This window comes from Anoplophora glabripennis, unplaced genomic scaffold (assembly GCF_000390285.2).
Source record: "Anoplophora glabripennis isolate ALB-LARVAE unplaced genomic scaffold, Agla_2.0 scaffold67, whole genome shotgun sequence".
In the NCBI taxonomy this organism is placed as follows: Eukaryota; Metazoa; Arthropoda; class Insecta; order Coleoptera; family Cerambycidae; genus Anoplophora; species Anoplophora glabripennis.
This window is the reverse complement of record NW_019416806.1, coordinates 1,005,446-1,025,318: the sequence shown is the minus strand read 5'-3', so window position 1 is coordinate 1,025,318 and position 19,873 is coordinate 1,005,446. Positions and strand designations below refer to the sequence as shown.

The following is a 19,873-nucleotide window of genomic DNA, read 5'->3' as shown; positions in this document are numbered from 1 at the left end:
CTTAGACATTTAAAAAGTACAGTTGTGTAAAAAAATTGTGTAAAGAACGAACTAATAAAATTTTTTTAAAGATCTTAAACAGTTTGAATTGGAAACTTTTTATTGTCTACAACTGTACACATTCACCAAGAGTAAGTTGCCCTAATGTAATTATTCTAGTGTTTGTTTAGTTCCGCCTTTACACTTGATAATAATGAAAAAATTCGGCACGTTATGTAAATAACTAATAGATTATTATGTTCCCGGTTACAAGTTGATGTGGCCTCCGTTCAACTTTGTTTTGATACATGTTGTCAAGGATACGAAGGTTAATAAAATTACTATTAAAAAGATGTAAGCGGTTCATTCTTATTTAAGGTTTGTCTATGAAGAAACAGTAACAGTGGTAAAAAATCCTGGGTAATTGCATGGAAGCAGAGGGTATCGTCCCTCTAAACAACAGGTAGGCAAATGTATACAATTAATTTGTATTGTTTTATGAGGGTTAAAAGACAGGCTTATATAAATCTAACGATTTAATGGTATAATAAAGTAATATCTAAAATGATTAATGAAAAACATTAAAGGGATATTTTTTATTTAACATTTGAAATAGCAGTCAAGTCAATATTTAAGACCCAATATTAATATAATTAATAATTTCATAATGCATCACTAAATATAAAATAAATACAAAAATTGTGTAGTAAGTAATTTGTTATTATAAAATTTATACATGCTTTTCAAGCCGGCACAAAAAAATAAGTTTCTAGGATTTAATGTCTTATATACTTTTATTTCTTTGCTTCAATTTACTACATTAAATGAAAGATTCAGAAGTTCTTAAATCAGTGGCACATCCAAGAGTCTCCCAAACTTTTAAGGCCTTGTTATATTATTGCTCAAAATTTTTTTAATTATACAAAGAGAATGAAATAAATTGGGACTTATACGTACATAACCACCTATTACTTAGCATTAAAACGATAGTTTATTCCAGAATATTTGATCCAAAAATGGCAAATCACAGCATCGACATTTATTACTACCACATGAGCCCACCATCTAGAGCGACACTATTGCTTATTAGAGCATTGGGTCTCAAACATAATATCAAAATTGTGGACATACCAAATAAGGGACAGATGACTTCAGAATTTTTAAAGGTAGTTTTTATTATTTTTATCGGCTAAGTCAACATATAATGTGTGTTAACTATCTTTAAAAAGTTACTTTAAATAACAATTAAAGCTAAATACGCAGCAGGCCTCATTATATGTACTGTATTTGAATTCAATTGTTTATTTCAGATAAATCCTTTGCATACAATCCCTGTAATTAATGACGGAGAATTTATAGTATACGATAGGTAAGTCAGAACAAATCTAAAGTTTTTTATTTTCCTTTTGTCTTCTTTTTTTTGTAAACTATAAATAAACGCCATTTATCTATTATCAAATAGATACGATGTAAACTTTAAAACAGTTAATTTAATAATCATTTTGCTTCTCCATATTGATTTTCCACTCCTTTAGATACCAACGAAACAAGGTCACATAAATAAATAATACTTCTTTGATATTGCAGTCATGTGATAATGAAATATTTAGTGAATCAATACGCAAAAGATGATAGCCTGTACCCGAAGGATCCCAAGAAAGAAGCAGTAGTGGATCAAAGGCTGTACTTCGAGGCATCTTACCTTTTCCCCAGATTTATAGCTTATTTCGTAAGTATCTAATAACTTTTCTTAAATACCTATATTAAGTGGAAAAGTAGCATATTGGGGTATAATATAAACGACGTCTGGATATTAATTTTTAAAGAAGGATGAGCTATACTTTACTTTAATTATTAAATATTGCAGCAGTAAGTAAAATCTTAAATCCTCTTGAGATGAGAATTTTTTATTAAATTTATGAAAGCAGCGTTGGTTTATCACGTATTAATATGTACATTTAAGAAATCAAGAATGATGAACCTGCAAGTAGTAAATGCACTTTTATAATAAGTTGAATTGTTTATTGATTGATTGATTGATTGATTGATTTATTATTGATAAAAAGACTTTTCCTTTTCAAAAAAATTATATATTTTATTATTAGCTCTCTTATTTTTCTAATTTATCTAATTCAAACAATCTCCGCAGACAAGTCACCTAACTATTGATATTGCGGAAAACGACTACTCTTATCAGCTTCATGCCACAACTGTCAGATGACCCAAAATTCACTCGAGATTTGAATTTTGCGTCATCTGGCAGCTAGATACGTTCGCAATTTTCGTACAAAAGATAGTCAAAATTCAACTTCATCAACTGTGAACAGATGAACTGAGGAAATTGGGAAAACTGGATCAATGAGTGATCTTGCGTACTTTAACAAGTTATTCAACACAAGTAGTTCGTGAGTGTGTTGCTGAGAGTCTAGGAACATCAATTCGGCACTATGGTCGAGAATTGGACACCTCGAAAAGCTCTCTACAGCGTATTGATTTGCATCTTTGTACTTGCAAAGTTCAATTGGCTCAAGAACTGGAGCCTACTGACCACGCAGAGCGAAAGGAAGTCGTTGATTGGATTATAGAACAACAGCAAGTGGATGCTAATTTTTCGAACAAAATCATCTTCAGCTCGTTTTCATCTTGATGGTTTCATTTAGAGATAGACAAAATTGTCGAATTTAGGGTTCAGAAAATCCACGAACGATTGTTGAGAAACAAATGTATCTACAACTTGTCACTGTACCAACTTTGGTTTTCATAAATTGAAAAAAAATATACTCTTGTAATTTTAATGGTAAACTGTTTCTGACGGTATTGACAATTTGGAAGAATTACACCAAATTCGTAACCATTAGATACATTTTTTTCAACTGAGGCCGGATTTTTTAATCTTCTGAAAAATGTGTCTTCCAGTTATTTCTATATCCACCTCATAAAATACGTAGGTTTAAGAAAGTGATAGACCTAACTACCTAAATACTGTACAAATGAAGCAATTTTAGGCTAAGGTATATTTGACTCAATTAACATATTTTAATCAAAAGATTATTTGATAGCATTTGTACTTCTTCATTTAAGTATAGCCTGCATACAGCGACTATTACAGATATAATATTTCTGGCTTAAAAGCTCCACATAACTCACTTGTCAATTGGAAGCTTTTTTGAAAAATATATTCCCTAAGGAATTGATTAAAAATGTTAGAAATTTTCTATTTTTTTCTTCTATGTTCTATTCTACAATATCTTATTCTTATCTCTTACATTCTAATTGCAGATGCCGACCTTGTTTGGGGGACAGCCTCCAAATGAAGAAGCTCATAAGAAGCTAGAGGAAGCTTTTCAACATATGGATAATTTTTTAAAAAATCAGAACTGGTTTGCTGGAACAAATATGACAATCGCTGACTTCTCTTTATTCTCACCATTCTCAACTGTCGTTGTAAGTTAAATTTCAAGCTAATTGAGCACAACTGTTAATTTATTCTCTCAAAACTATCTTTGGAAGCATTTGTAATATTTAATAGGGACGAAAAAGAATCCCACATTCTCACAGCACCTGTTGGTTTATGTGACTATTCCGCACATTTAATATTAAAACTCCGCCAGAGAAAAACATTGACATTTTAATCGATTTTTCTCTATTAATTTTTCTTTGACATCTAAATGCATAATCTTGCACAGAAATAAAGTGTTAGTATTATAGAAATAGGTATAAAATGTAGAATTTTGAAATCTACTAGTAAAGTAATAATTTAATATTGCTACTGTTTTTATGAACAATATATTTTTATCTTTGGTACGTTTTAGGCTTGTGATGTTTTTGACTTCACCAATTATCAAAATTTGTGGCAGTGGTACCAACGAGCAAAGAGTGCTATGTCTGGTTTTGGATATGATGAGATAGAACAAGAAGGAGCTAACGCATTTGGAGGATACTACAAAAGGAAAATAAAAGATCTCTCTTAAAAACAAGTAAATGATAGAGTTCGTTTTATATATTTTCTACTTAATAAATTACACACAATTTCACTGAATTTCACATATCTGTATAGTTATCTGATTATGAGATCATTCGATAGAAATTAGCAATTTAGCAAAACTTGTGTTCTTTATTGTTTGTATTTAATAATATTAAATGCCTTAAATAATCATTATTAAATTAGGTAACCAAATAAAGCAATACCAGCATCACAATTTTTATTATACACAAATAATACAAAGTATATTTGATTTCGATTTGAGTAAAAAGAGCATGGGTTTCCTTTTTGTACAAGTATGTATTCAAACTCTTCTAAAAATATGAATTTCCAAAACTAAAATATTTACATTACTAAGTGTAAAATCGTAATTATCATTAATAATTCCTCACAATTATAACATTCTGTAACATAAAGTACTTAAAAAATGTGTATACTTGTACTTTTAGTCCATTGCTGCTATGTTATAATCTATTCCATATAGGTAATATCGGAAGGATGACATTGCATTGTGTGGAAAATATAGTAATATGAACACTTTATTTGACCAGAAAAAGTTTTTCCTTTTTACATTGAAGATACTACATCTTCGGCTAATAAAATATTAGACTTTATTGTAGGCAATATTAGATCTGATCCTTCAACTCTTAAACTTTTGTTTGTATGTTACATAAGTCGGAGTTGATTACTCTTTATTACTCCATAAATTTAATTTTATCTCTCTCAAGACTTATTTTTTACAACATTCTTGAACAATAAGTTGTATAATATAGTTCTATAATTTACAAGTTTCGGTTAGTAAAGATTTCCTTTATACTTGCAATACAACTAAATTCTCGGCATATAAGAGTGTTAAACTAATATTTAAAAAAAAATCGCCTGCATCAGTCATTTATAGTAATTTCAGTTCAATAAGTATCAATTACCGATTTAATTTTTCATCACTACTTGTTATTTATAAATATATGGTCTAGCTTACATTTAACATATCATATTTTTATATTTTGTTGTTTATAATGTTAAATTAGGTATAATTAATTTTTCTGATAAGTACATCATATCTTCTAAGTATGTTTATTGTCACCATTTTTGTATTTATATTTTTTTATAACAAATTGTATTTCCTTAATTACTTTTTCTGTTATTGTAACTTGCTTGGAAAAATTATCTAACTCTCTAATCCAGAACTACAAACTTTAAATACAAGAAACTAGAAGTATTTGGCGAAATAGATAACAATTTTTCTAATATTGGCCTCTAGAAAACTTTTATATGAAGCAATATATGATACTTCACTAACTACACAAACTTACTAAGTAATACATGACTACTCTATATAATCTACACATCGAATAGGTAACATTTTTTTGTTGTAAAAAATTCCATCTGCAAACGAAATGTAAATCTACTAGATTTGCGAATTTCAACTAATGTATAGTCGATGATAAATTCTATTAATTCAGGTAACTTGGGGATAACTAAATGAAGCTGCTACAAATTATAACTCATTCAAAACTATAATAAAACGTAGGCTAAAAACTAGTAACTTGTAGAAACTTGGTTTATTTGACATGCTTTCACTGTAAGAACTGAACAAAAACTTGCATGATATGAAATAAGTAACGTAATTATTATTATTATTGTTGGACAAAGTTAGATGAGTAAATAAATTTAAATATCGGAAAAGAAAAAAAATCAACTAAAATCAGTTGAAGAATCTAAGAAACAAAGAATAATTTGGTCTTACGCAGGGCCTGATACTAAGGAACTAATACGAGAAAAGACATGCCAAATACAGTAAAATAATGGTCATTGTGAAGAAAAAACTGGTGGTTCAGAATATAAATCTATGATTGATTATACTACTTAATTATTAAACAAATATATTACTTTGAGCCTCGGTTAAGGCTTGATTAACTAATCAGGTGATTAGACTGTACATATTCTATTTCTTTTTTATAAAGTATAATCACAGTCTAATCGCCTGATTTATTAATCAAGCCTTAACCGGGACTCAAAGTACCGGGTCTCAGTCTATAGTGCAAGTAATTACTTAAGTTTGTATTTTTTTTTTATAAATTTAGATTTTAAAGTAAAGAAATCTTGACTTACCCTACTTGCCCCTCAAGAAATGACACTACAATTATTTTTTAAATCTCTTACCTTCTACTACATTGAATATTTGATTCACCGATGACAAAAAAGAAACCCGCGATTCTTTATAAATGTTTACATTCTACTAAGTATGTGAAATATTACATAAATCATATTGAAATAGTGCAATGTCAAAGTTTTACGTGATATGAGTAGTCGTAATATTTTTAAAATATAAACTGTGAATGAGTAGGTTTAGCTTAGAATATTGATCCATAAAATAGCTTAGAATATTGATACATAGGCACCACATTTTTATATTTTACTTAAATTTCAAAATAATGTGCTTCTTTGCCTTTACTGTAAAAATTTTGTTTTTAATAGTCACTATTTTAATAAGCAATATTGGTGAAAGTATTAGATTTATATGTTTGTAAAACCAAAAACTTTATAAGTAAGAATTAATTGAAAAATTAATTTTTAGGTGGATTTATTTTATATATAGATACAATTAAGATAATAAAAATTATGGAAATTCCTTCAATGATTATCACTTTATTACCTTGCATATCTACTTACGTATCTTGTTTATATAACCAAAACTAAATAAATTTCCAAGATTTCGATATTTCAATCGAAAGAATACTATTTCATATGAAGAAATAATTTTAGTGAAACAAGCATGATAGCGCCATCTAACAAGTATATTAAGCACTACTGTGTTACATTGGGTAAAAATGCTTTTTCATTTGCTAGAAAACTTTATATTTACTGTTTGTCATACGCCAATGAATTTATTAGATACTATCCTTGACTATATAGTCAAGGATACTATCAGTGACTATTACAAGAATTCTTGTTATTGTTCACTAATACTATTAAATTCAGGATTTGTGCCCCAACTTTTCTCCTAGACACCGAAACCGAATGGAATAGTTTTTATCTAGTTCTGCCATCTATTATATCTGTGCTCATGTACTTAATAAAACATAATAATTGATTTTGTTAGTTTGTAAATATTTTATTTAAAGATACATATATTTTGGTTGTAATATGTGTTAGAGAAAGTTAACTGCGTTATGCTTAATATGATACACCTAAGATATACGTTTTTGATTAACAGATGTCGTTAACATAACTTGTAACTTCCACATCTCTTTCGATTTTTATAATAAACCATTATCCTATACTTTGCTTGAACTGCACATCATTATAATTATAATTATTGACATAATTGGACAAATAAACCATGAATATCCATGAATTTTAATTTTATTTTTTTCACGTGAATTTGGGTTTGCCAATAAATAAATTACATGCCTTTTTGTTAAGAACTGATGGTAAGAGCAGATTTTTTTATTACGTAATGAAAGGAATAGTTTTGGTTGTATTATTGGTAAAATTATGGATTATAGAAGACGTTCATTAAATCTGAAACAGTGTTAAGTAATTTTTTTTAATAAAGTCAAGATTCAGGGATAATTTAGTCACGAATACATCTTGTTATTTCTGTTTTTATTTATTTGTTTGTTTAAAAGTGAAAAGTACATGTAAGTACCTAACACTATTATTATTGTTTACTTTCTACGTGTCACATCTTGCACATCTGTTAGTTCGATTGTTGAGGATAGCAATGTGGTTGCTATCCTCATAATATTTACAGAAACTGATACAAATTCAGAAGATAAGTCTAAAATTAAATATACAGGTAAGGTATATTACAATATTATATACATAGAGCTATCGAAACCTATGAATTTTCTAAACACTATACAGGCTGTTACAAATTCGCTTCTCACTACTTTCCAATCCGTTTTTGTTTCATTTCTGCCTTGTTTGAGGTGATATTGAAAAAAGAAGAACACTTTCTCATTGCCACTTTTTGTCCTCTATCGAATGGCATAATCAATTTTTATATGTGATGTTTCGTCTCTCCAGGACTATCATCAACTTAATTTTTTTAAATACGACCCGAACCAGATTCAGACGTTTTGTCTCGAAAAATTAAAAAATATTAACACAATGGATAAATAATTTCGTACATCAATAATGAAATGGGAAGGAGCTGCATCATGCATGAACCAAACGTTTCTTCGGGTGTCTAATGGAATATCATCTAATTATTTTGCAAGAACGCCAAATATCGATATCAACTCAGACGTTCCTAAAAAACATATGAACCTATTAAATTATTACCCCAGAAATGCCTTTTCGTGTACAAACAAATAACATTCGTAGACTTAGAAAGTGTGTGGAGGTGGAAGGCGCCTATATTGAAAATGTATTTTGATAGTTTTCTTTCTTTTAAATTATTTTTTTAACTTATTTTAATTTATTCTTGTTTTGTTTTTCTATTTTGTGTTATGTGTAAAGTGTGTGTGTGTCAAATTTTGTCAATGAAACAACATAGTACTTAAGTGTAATTAAAAATTAAAAACAAAAAATGGCGGATAATCGCAAATATTTCCTAAACTATTAATTTTACTTAGTTGAACCAAGAGGGTATTATCGTTGGCAAATTCTTCAGGGAATTTATTTTTGATACAGGCAGATTGCGATCGTCATCTATTAAAAAATTCTGGGTTGTTAACCATTGGGCATAGTCCGTCCTTGATGTTCTGGGCATAATGAAGTTTTACTTACATCAAAAACGAGCTGTACGCATGTGTTATCGATCACCAAATTTGCATCATACTGAAGTTAATAGTTTAGAGACTATAAATCAAAATAACTTATTAAGTATCACCTTTGTGAACTTGTTAACGAAGGCTCATATGAAAAAAATTTATATGAAGAGCTGATATTATTGTGACCTCATCTATTTGTATTCGACTTTTTTGTATTAACTACCGGGATACCCTGTATATTAAAAAAATTGTATTAACAAAAATTTTCAAAGAATTTATCTTATTAAAAATTATCAACAGTCTTTATATATCATTCATGATTGATGTCACGTATAAAAAAATATTAAATAATCAATATTGAATATTATCGTCAAGCTAATAGATTTGTTTTTGACATGGATATACATTCAAAACACACAACTCCCTTACAATTATTATTATTGACGTACCTATAATAACCCAAAATAACTAATTTAATTATACAGGGTGGTCCGAATTTAATGCAGGAAACTTCGAGGGCAGATAGATCTCTTTAAAAGAATAGGTATTTGCCTTAACGGCCTCGTTTTAGAGATACAGGGTGTTAAAGTTGTTAAAAAAAATTGATTTTTTGTTTATATTTCCGGAATCTATTCACCGATCTCAATAAAATTTGGTACAGATAATGTATGACAGTAGGCCTTGCATTCCCTACAATGCGAGCTCTAGAGGTTCAACCAGTGGTGTACAACTGGACAGGGGTCGCCCTCTTTTTATAAAAAAACCTACGCCACTGTATTCTTTACAACATATTGTAACGGATTTATATTCTAATGCACTAATTACGTAAAAAAGGTAACTTGAATTTTTTCCCTAAGATTCGCCGTTCTCAAGTTATTCATACCAATACAGTCCCCTTGTGGCAGACATTTCAAAACATAATATTACAAGAATATTTATGGTTATGCTTGAAAGTAATAATTCAAATAGATGGTTTTCTAGAGAGTTAAGAAATTATTGGGAATTTGGTTGGTAGCAAGAAGAAAGGTCCACAAACTTTACTGCGAATTATTCCGAGCCACACTTTCACAGAAAATTCGTCTTGAAAAGATCTTGTTCGAATTTCATGAGGATTGAACGTAGCTTCATCGATCCAAAGTATTTTTAGTAAGGATTCTGTATTATGTTGTGACTTTAACAACCACTGACAAAAATTCAGGTGTCTCTCTGCATCTTCCGAAAGTAAATTTTGCACAGGTTGTAAATGGTACCATCTTTATGTAGAACTTTTCAAATTTTCGATTTACTCATCCCGAGTTGCCGAGACGTTTTTTAATCCAAAAAGATGAAAGCGACGAGTGTAAAGAATTTTGTTGAAGTGCTTACAAATTGCACTTACTTTTAAGCATAAACATAAATACTATTGTAATATCATGGTTAGAAGTATCTGCCACAAGGGGATTGTATTAGTATGAATAACTTGAGAACGGTGAAATTTACGGAAAAAATTCAAGTTACCTATTTTACGTATTTTGTGCATTAGAATATAAATCCGTTACAATAACTTGTAAAAAATACAGCGGCGTAGGTTTTTTTTATAAAAAAAGGGGTGATCCTGTCCAGTTGTACACCACTGGTTGAACCTTTAGAGCTAATATTTTAGGTAATGCAAGGCCTACTGTCATATATTATCTGTACCAAATTTTATTGAGATCGGTTAATAGATTCCGGAGATATAAACAAAAAATTTAATTTTTTTAACATCTTCAACACCCTGTATCTCTAAAACGAGGCCGTTCCAGTCCTATGTTTATAAGGCAAACAGCTATTATTTTAAAGAGATCTATCTGCCCTTGAAGTTTCCTGCATAAAATTCGGACCACCCTGTATATAGTGCTGGTTCAAGGTTAATCGACATTTTCAAGCGTGTTTGATCTGACGAGGAATGAGAGGTGTGGTTTTATGGAGGGCCTTATACCAGCGCATTAAAGGGCTTAATCCTCTCCGGAATATAAACCCACAAAGAAATTCCGCTGATTTGTGAGTAGGCTCGAGTTAATGATGTTAATGACCAATTTTATCAAAGCAATTATGATTGCTAGTGTTATATTTAGTGATCCTGATCCCATATCTATTAATTTCCTAAGATGCGGATCTAATCTGCCTCACAAGTACTTATTAGAAGTACTTATTAATAGTCTTAATAAATAAAACGAGAAAATAAATATGAAGAAAATAAATGTTACACACTTAAAAAATTTATAAAATTTTTTGGTGGATTAATGTTTAATTCTTTAGGATAAGGAGGACGCTAAATGTATTTTTGTAAGAAACTATTTTTTCGATGCGATTTTATTTTTATTTTTATTTATGTAAGTGTGCTATTGCAACAATTTTTTTTCCACGTCCTATATGTAAGCATACATTAGAGTCTAAACCCACTGTTCCTATGAGCTTGTCAAAAGAATAGTCTTATTTAAATAGTTGCCAGAAAATTAAAGAATAATAATATTGGTACAGCTACAGTTGGATGAATTAGTTATAATAAGAGCTTTCCTTAATCCAATTAATTACTTTGATTTGAATTTGTGTAATTGAAAAATATGTTTATAGATTTGATTTTGTTTATAAAGGAGTTAGTATTATCGTTTTTGAGTTAAATTTGGGAATAAGGACCTAATAATATTTGATCCCCAAATTCACACACGTTCACAAATTGAGTCTCGATCTCGAAAATTGAACAAGGTAGTTTGTCTGCCTACCTACGTATGATTTGCCTTTAGTCAATAAATAAATACAAAAAAGAAATGTTACTGTAGGTACAAATGTTCGCAAGTGGCCCATTTTAAGTATTACGTCAAGAGCGCCATGCCAGCTTGACGCCAGACCGTTGCATAGGCAAAGAACAGACGCGGGACGCATCAGGGTTCCAGGAAAGGTCCACGCCAGATTGGCGCCAGGGCCAAATACATATACATGCGAGTGACTCCATACTAAGACTCTCAAGCGAACGCTCGCCCCGACAACACTTCTTTTTCACTAAAAATACTTTTATTTTTACTGTTGATAGAGAGTTTTATTTTGCTGCATACCGCAAGCAACCCTCATTACAGACTGTGAAAATATGTTTATTGTTTGGATTCGTTGGTTTATAGTTATTATTATTTTTTTCTTTTAGGTAAGAAAATCTGATGATCGGCAGTTTCAATTATTCTTCCTTCTTCATGTACGCAATTCTACCTATTACTTGTAAGCATAAGCACACGTTGTCTCAACTATCTGATGAAATATTCAATCCAACAGACTAAATCATTTATCATTTATTCATTATTTTCATATTTATTACTTGCTCATAGTGAAAGAAATGGACAATATCGCGCTCAGTGATGACTCGTATATAAGAAAAAAAAACCTGAAATGGTGAATAACGGCCTGTTCCAAAAATAGTCACTGATTGATTTCTGACAGCCAGAAATATGCAACCATTTATACGAGTATTAGTAATGTATAGGTAGTGACTGTGCCAAGCCCTATGGTTAGCTTGGTCGCTTTCATCATCAAAATTAGTTGTTATAAAAATGTCTTCGATATCCTCAGGTGTCGCTTTTTTGCCTTTGTCAACGTCTTAATCACAACATCCAACAATTATGACAAAAGAAGTCAATTGGACTTATTTAGTTTGTTGCTAGACAACGCTTCATTACGATAATAAATAAGCTTTCTCTCATTCTAGAATGACAGAAAATAAAAGTTTCCATGACAACTTCCTGTTTCTCTAAAGACGTACATACATGATGAGGAATGAATATTTTCGACCAACCCAATAGTCCTTTCAGCATTATCCCGTACTTGTTTTACCTATCTGATGACATCCTCCACTAGAAACTGCTTAAATCGTATTCCAGTACTATTTATTAGGTTTGATACCCAGTTTCTGAAGTAGATATCTATTAAAAACGGTTCGATTCTATAAACTCTAGATTTTCCTTAAATTGTGTCTCTGAAGCGTTCGATATCGTAGTAGGTAAGTTATTTAATAGTGTAACGAACCTTTCTTAATTTTATCCGTTAAATAGCCGATGAACTATTAACTTTTCATATGTTAGTAATGTAAGCGTGGAACTCTGTATTTATTGTGGGTCTGCGTACTAGCATCCGACGAACTGTTAATCTACGTCACAAACCGGCTATAAAAGGCCGACCTCCGGCACCTGAGATTCAGTAGTGTTGATCGGCAATATCCTCGACACGAAGTAAGTCCGCCTTCCCCCCTTGGTATCGGCAATATCCTACCAAGGCTCCTTCCTCCCTATCCGTCCGTCTGAGGGCAGAGCGTCGGCAATATCCCGCCTGTTCTCAGCATCCTTCCTACCCGTCCGTCTGAGGACAGAGCGTCGGCAATATCCCGCCTGTTCTCAGCATCCTCCCTATCCGCCCAGAGCGTCGGCAATATCCCGCCTGTTCTCAGCATCCTCCCTATCCGCCCGTCTGGGAGCAGAGCGTTGGCAATATCCCGCCTGTTCTCAGCATCCTCCCTATCCGTCCATCTGGGAGCAGAGCGTCGGCAATATCCCGCCTGTTCTCAGTACTTCCTCTATCCCGCCGTTATCCCGTACAACCTGAGCCGAAAATAGTCTTGCCTACTCCGTCTCGCCGAATGTTAGTACCGACCGCCACCGAATTGTCAATGGGAATTTATTTATTTAATTGTTAGTTTAAAAATAAACTGGAGAACATCTATTGGGAAAAGTGGTTTCTTTTCTAATCAAGACCCCTGGAGTATCTTTCTCCACTGTTGTTACCCGGACGGCGACTTTTTGTGGGACATCCGGGTCTCACACTGAAAGTTCGTCACAATATATAACTATAGAAAATTGGTTAGATACCGGTCCGATAAAGGCCAGTGCATGCACATGCCATAATTAATTTACTTTTGATTGCTGGTAAAAAACTTTAACTTGGATTGTTGTGTTTGATGGCTTGTGTTGAGGCTTTGTATTGTGAAACTGTAGCTAATGAGATCAAAATAATAATATGACTTGTTTTAAGGGAAACTTTTCAGTTGTTGAAAAATGTTTAATCTTAAATAAATTTTTACTTAGTGAATCTACAAATCTTGGAATGCGGCATATGATTTGTGTTTATGCTCAAGCCAGATAATATTTTAATTTATATCCAATCTGCAGGCAGCCAAATTATAACATTTTACAAAGAATTTTTCTTAGAATTAATGAATTGGGTGAATTTCGCCATAAGTATAGGATTGGTCGATCAAAGTGGTAACTGTGCAGCAAAAATACGTAAACCTTGTAAATTGATACCTCACATTTTCATTAATAACTGAAAAATGGGAAAACGAAACTAACTGAAATTTTAGCACACAATAGAGTTATAGTGAGGCTATATATGCTCCAAATTTTTTTGTCCCTACGTTTTCTTAATATCGGTTTCCAAATTCAAGGGTATATTTCATTTATTTCGATAGTAGTAGCAAAACAAACTTAAGATTTTTTAACAGGATATTGTTTAGCGACGAAGTCACTTTTATGAGATGAGGAATAGTCCATTTGGGAACAAGAAAACCCTCATATTCTTAGAGAGAAACATTTCCAGCATTAGTTTTCGATAAACATTTGGAGTGGGCAGTGACATTTGCAGAACGTTTTACAAGGTGTTAAATTATATTTCGCACTAGATATTAGGCAATACATGTAATATATAGACGATGATTCACTTGCTCAGTATATTTTACTGGATAGAATAAAAATTTCCCCAAAAGTAGGCAGTTGCAGCAAAGAGTAACAGCAAAAAAGCCATTTTTCCACCTGTTTTTGAGACTGACAGAGGCGACAGGGAAATGCCTAAAAATATTGTAAAAATATCCAAATACTTGTCATGAAAAATGAAAATGAGCATCACGTTCAGTTTTTCGAAAATTTTCGAAAATCACCCTTATTTAGGGGTTGAAGAGACAAAAAAATTAACAAATTAAGAATCATCAACAGTTGTAAAACTCCAAATATTTACATGTTGTTATCAAAATAATATTATGAATATGAAAATATCTAATTTCGAATTTGATACGGTCTTATCCGGATTGAAAATTAACCCATAATATCCCTAAAGGGGTGAAATCATCCCCTAAACGCCTAAAAATGCAAAAAAAAATATATTAAAAGTTAAAATTTTTTTTTCTTTATCTTTTATACTTGAACTTGAACTTAGGGGTGGTTTTACCCTCATTTAGGGGTATTTTCCTTCGGATCTAGTGATTGTGGGTTTTTAACGGTTCCAATTATCACGTATAAAAGAAAAAGAAATAAAATTGTTACTTTTAATATATTTTTTTGCAATTTTAGGCGTTTAGGGGATGATTTCACCCCTTTAGGGATATTAAGGGTTGATTTTCAATCCGGACAAGACTGTATCAAATACGAAATTAGATATTTTCACGTCCATAATATGATTTTGATAACAACATAGAAATATTTGGGGTTTTACAACAATTGTTGATGATTCTTAATTTGTTCAATTTTTTGTGTTTTCAACTTCTAAATAAGGGTGATTTTCGAAAATTTTTGAAAAACTGAAAGTGATGCTCATTTTCATTCTTCATGATGAGTTTTTGGATATTTTTAGAATATTTTTAGGATTTTTCCTGCCGCCTCTCTGTCAAAGTCTCAAAAACAGGCGGATTTTGCGGTCACTCTTTCCATGGCTAGCTCGTAGCTCTGACCTTATTGTCTTAGATTTTTTAACTTTTATAAGGAGCACATTAGGAACTAAGTAGGTGTTTTATCTCGAATGTTTATTTTAAGTGGGGGAACATATTGTGCTTAATGATGGACGTTACGCCAACTTATTAAATTAGTAGTGATTATTATTGTTACTACTTTGACTATCACAGTATATCTTGATATCCAAATAATATAAATAAATAAACAGTTTACTTTTTATTTATCGTCATTAGCGTCGGCTAACGCAAAGTGAATACTAGATTCGTGCCAAAAAAATATCGTCGGTGGGAAAGCATGCGCCGGCATCGAGTCGTTAAAATGGGAATATCTCGAAACCCGAGCGATTTATCTATATCAAACAATTATAGCTTTTTCCGTTAACAAAAATCAGCTTATCAAATTATTCATTCAAAATTTAGAAAGGGCTTTACATAAAAATGTTGCTATGAAAGATTGCGTAATTATATCTTGTAGAGTACACACAAGATATTTCAAAATTAAGTTCAGATTCGGATTTGTCGCTCCCCATATCCTAAAGTAGCAATATTTAAGACAGGAATCGTGTTACTTTAATATCTAAAATCAACGGACCACCCCGTATATATGTATTATATGTACTTACCAATATTATTTCACAAATAGTTACTAAAATTAATATTTGTACATACTGTTATGACTTCACTTTAATTATTAACACATTGTCTTGAAATACAGTTTTGTTATTTTGTTTTTTAGGAAGAAATGTTAAATATAAAAGATGTACAAGGTTTTTAAGGTCAATAAGAATGGCGGAATAAAGTTGTTTTTTGTCAACTTGTATATTACGGAACTTAAATTGCTACTGTCATAAAGCATTATTCTGTAACTACTGGCAGAGAGCAACCATCTAATATGTCGGTGCTATGAAAGCAATACTACTATGCGAAAGAACTCTGCTTGTAATTCAATTCTGGACGAGACGTATAGCCTGCAAAGTAGTTGTTTCATTAGCTAAAAATCTTGTATATTATTCGTTTTTCAATATCTGCAGAATTGTCTATTCCAGTGATAAATACTTTTATATGTTTGTAGGTTTAAAGTTGATAAGATATATCAATTGAGCATCCATCAAATTTGGCTAATGCTTGTTTAAAAGTATTAATTAACCAAATAAGAAAGAGATGTTTGTGTCGCTAATCCTAGCATGTACAAGTTGTCCTTCAACGAATGGCCGCATTTCCAGAGTAACTTTCCTACGTGGAAAATAAACCGATTTAGATCAACTGCAATTTTGCTTCCTTAAATTTTACGAACATTGAAAGAAAATTTTTTATTCATATATTTTTTTAAGATATTTCAATGAAACAATACCTAATATTTTCAATTAGTAATATTCAAACATATTCGTTTTAGATGATTATTAAAAATAAAAACAGAATTTTAAAATCAATTTGAAACTAACTCCCTTGAGGCCGGTGTTTTATATAAAAAAAATCGCACTTTTAGTAATATAATGAACAAGTAGATCCATCTAGGAAGTGGTGAAGTGTAACGCCAAACTAAAGTAACTTTTTCTAATTTTTCACAATGAGAGATCACGGAGAACATGTAAACATCAGAAAATATACCTTGTTCAACAGGGGTGCAAAATTCAGGTAAAAGTATGCTTCTTTCATTATTTTGAATGTATTGTCAGTTGTATCCTGCGGAGAACTGATACAGTGTAGAAATATTGTTTTTAACTTGCTTAGATTTTCTAAAATTCTGGACAAAACATTGCGCATACAAACGCTCCTCTTAAAGTAAGAGGAAAGAATTTATATTTAAAGGGAAGGTACGTTTGTATAATCTAATGGAAATCATCTGATAAACAAAATGACACAACTAAAACAATACTTTTTTTAATCATGAAACTGAAATGAATATGATTAAGTCGCAGAGATAAGGCAAACGCAACCAGTGGATATAAATTAGAGGAGTTTAGTTTTCGAGTTGTATTTATAGCCAGTTTAAGGCTACAGTAAGTAATTTTTTTGTGGTATCATTAATTAATTATTCTTCTTTTACTATCTAAAGAAAAGAAACTGCCACTTTCCTTTTCACGTTATGATGTTAATTGAACTCATCTAATATTAATTAAAGTGAGTTTTGTAGAAATATTAAAAGAAAAACAAAACTATTTTCTTCTGAAATAAATTTTAATCTGATGAAATATATTATACTGAATAAGAGAGACTTTTTTAATGACTAATGGGTCCTAAACTCAACCATTTTCGAGCAAAAAAATATCAAAATCTCCAACTTGATGTATAAAAATTCGATTAATTAAGAAATATTTAAATTACTGCGTGCACAGAATACCATAAAATACAATGTTTGTTTCTTTTTTGAACTTCTTTATGCTTAATACTTCTAATTAGCGTTGTAATAAATTTAAAATTCCATAAAATTCCATATCGAGCAATGTGACAACGGTGCGGCGGTTAACACGAAGTCCTAAGCTGTCCATCAACACGCAATTCAATTGGTATCTGGAATTGGACCGTGTCTGAGTGTTTTTTGCGTATCACTATTTGCCTTTCTTAAGGTGTTTTCCAGGGAGTGAGCAAAAATTGGATTCGAAGGTGTCGTGCGTGCATGGAAAATGGTGGTGGACATTTTGAGCATATATTGTAGTTTGTTTTGTACTTGTGCGTTTAAAAATTACTGAATTTTGCATTTTGGTAAGTACCTAAATTATTTTTAATACCTATGATTATTTGGATGACGTGAATCTTTGGGTACTTTAATTACATTCATAATTTGGTTAAAAGTTAAGTTCCTGTTTTAAGAGATTCATAATTACCAAAATTCGAGCTAAAATATTAGCGAGCTATATTTTTGGCCTATTAGCACCCTTGATAAAAACTAATCACGTAAAAAATAGCTACTACAAAGAAATTTTTTTTTTTGGAAACAGAATACAGGATACCTATTTATTTTAATGATGCGTCATTTAAAAATTTCAATATACCAGCTACGTGTTTTTGTTTTAATTATATTTAAGATCTAACAAAATTTTAGTTGAAAATTTGAAGAATGAGTCAAAAAATTCCTTGACCAACTGTGAAACTTCCTTGTCTATCGAGAATTTCCGAGAAGACGCGCCATTTTCTAAGAAAATCGTTGTAAAATCTGATGCCACCATTTTCCGACTCAGCCGCCATTTTCGCTCATCTAGTGACTAAATCGACGCGCACATCATGGATTCCTTAAGTTGAGAAATTTTATGCATCTTTCCAATGGGTTTTAGGCACATACCTTAACGATAAAATCATCAAAACACGGTATAAATGTTGCAAATATGAAAAAATTGCCGTGTTTTTCAAATTGAAAGTCTGTTTTCATGGCCTGTGAGCACCATCTAAAAGAGCATCCCCAGAAAATTCTAGTAGATTTGATTTGATTTTTCGGCCTGGTGCAATGGTGTCGGTTATTCAAAAATTCCTCCCCGAAAATCCAATGTTGACTGTTAATGGATTAAACTAGAGTAAAAAGTGACCCATTTTAGGTATTAGGTACTTCAAAAGCGCCAGCCTGACGCCGGACGGCCTAACTGTTGCAAGCGACAAGAACGAGGCAACGAGGGATATGGTTCCCGGAAGTGGACCAAGGCAGATTAGCGCCAAGAACCAGATAGTTATATCTGCGAGGGACTCCACACCACGAGGACTCTCCAGCGAACACTCACCCCGACAACATATCTTTTTCTCTACACTTAGTTTTCAATAAAAATATTTATTTACCGTTGGGAGTTTTATTTTGCTTCACACCTAAAGCAACCCTCAATAAAATGTTTTTTTTAATGAAAAAATTTTCTAGGGAAATAAGAATTAAATAATTTACTATTGATAGCTTTCATAATGGTAATACCAAGTCAAGAGCTTCGCATTTGTTTGTTTTAAATAACATAAATATTGGCAATAAATGTTTTATGTGCTAAGAAAACATACGTTTAATCCTATAGATTGTCACAAATTCGTTAGAAAAAATAACTTGTGGCTTAACAGCTCAGTTTGTCATAAAATAATATCGTGCAAAAGGAAGATTAATTGCAAAATATATCATCTACATTTTGGTAAATCTGCGATGTTAGGAAATTTAGTTCATGAAGGAACAGTAGATGTTTCTCATACTAGACCTAGGACAAATATATCAATTTCAGAAACACACCCCTTACTATTTTTCCTTCTACTAGTGCTACTACATTAAACCATGAGAGTTTTTGTTCTACCCCATCTGTTCCACCTACATCAAGTTTTAATATAACTATATTATTATCTACCGCGTTTGTTAATATTATTTGCCACAATGGCGATAATCATAGAGCTAGATTCGGCTAGTCAGTATTTTCAGTGTTATAATAGTTATAAGATGAGACAGAAAACATCTGATAAATAAAACGATACAACATAATACTTTTTTTAATCATGGGACTGAAATGAATATAAACAAAT

The 19,873-nt window shown here is 31.2% G+C and overlaps 1 protein-coding gene across 1 annotated transcript; it reads left to right on the top strand.

Moving 5' to 3' along the window:
• Positions 1-331: 331 nt before the first annotated feature.
• Positions 332-5,896, top strand: LOC108903159 (glutathione S-transferase 1-1-like). Its single transcript, XM_018705245.2, has 6 exons — positions 332-442; positions 980-1,145; positions 1,290-1,348; positions 1,567-1,708; positions 3,259-3,423; positions 3,792-5,896. The coding sequence occupies exons 1-6, from the start codon at positions 408-410 to the stop codon at positions 3,948-3,950; spliced, it is 726 nt and encodes a 241-aa protein (XP_018560761.1). The 5' UTR covers positions 332-407; the 3' UTR covers positions 3,951-5,896.
• The last annotated feature ends 13,977 nt before the right edge of the window (positions 5,897-19,873 follow it).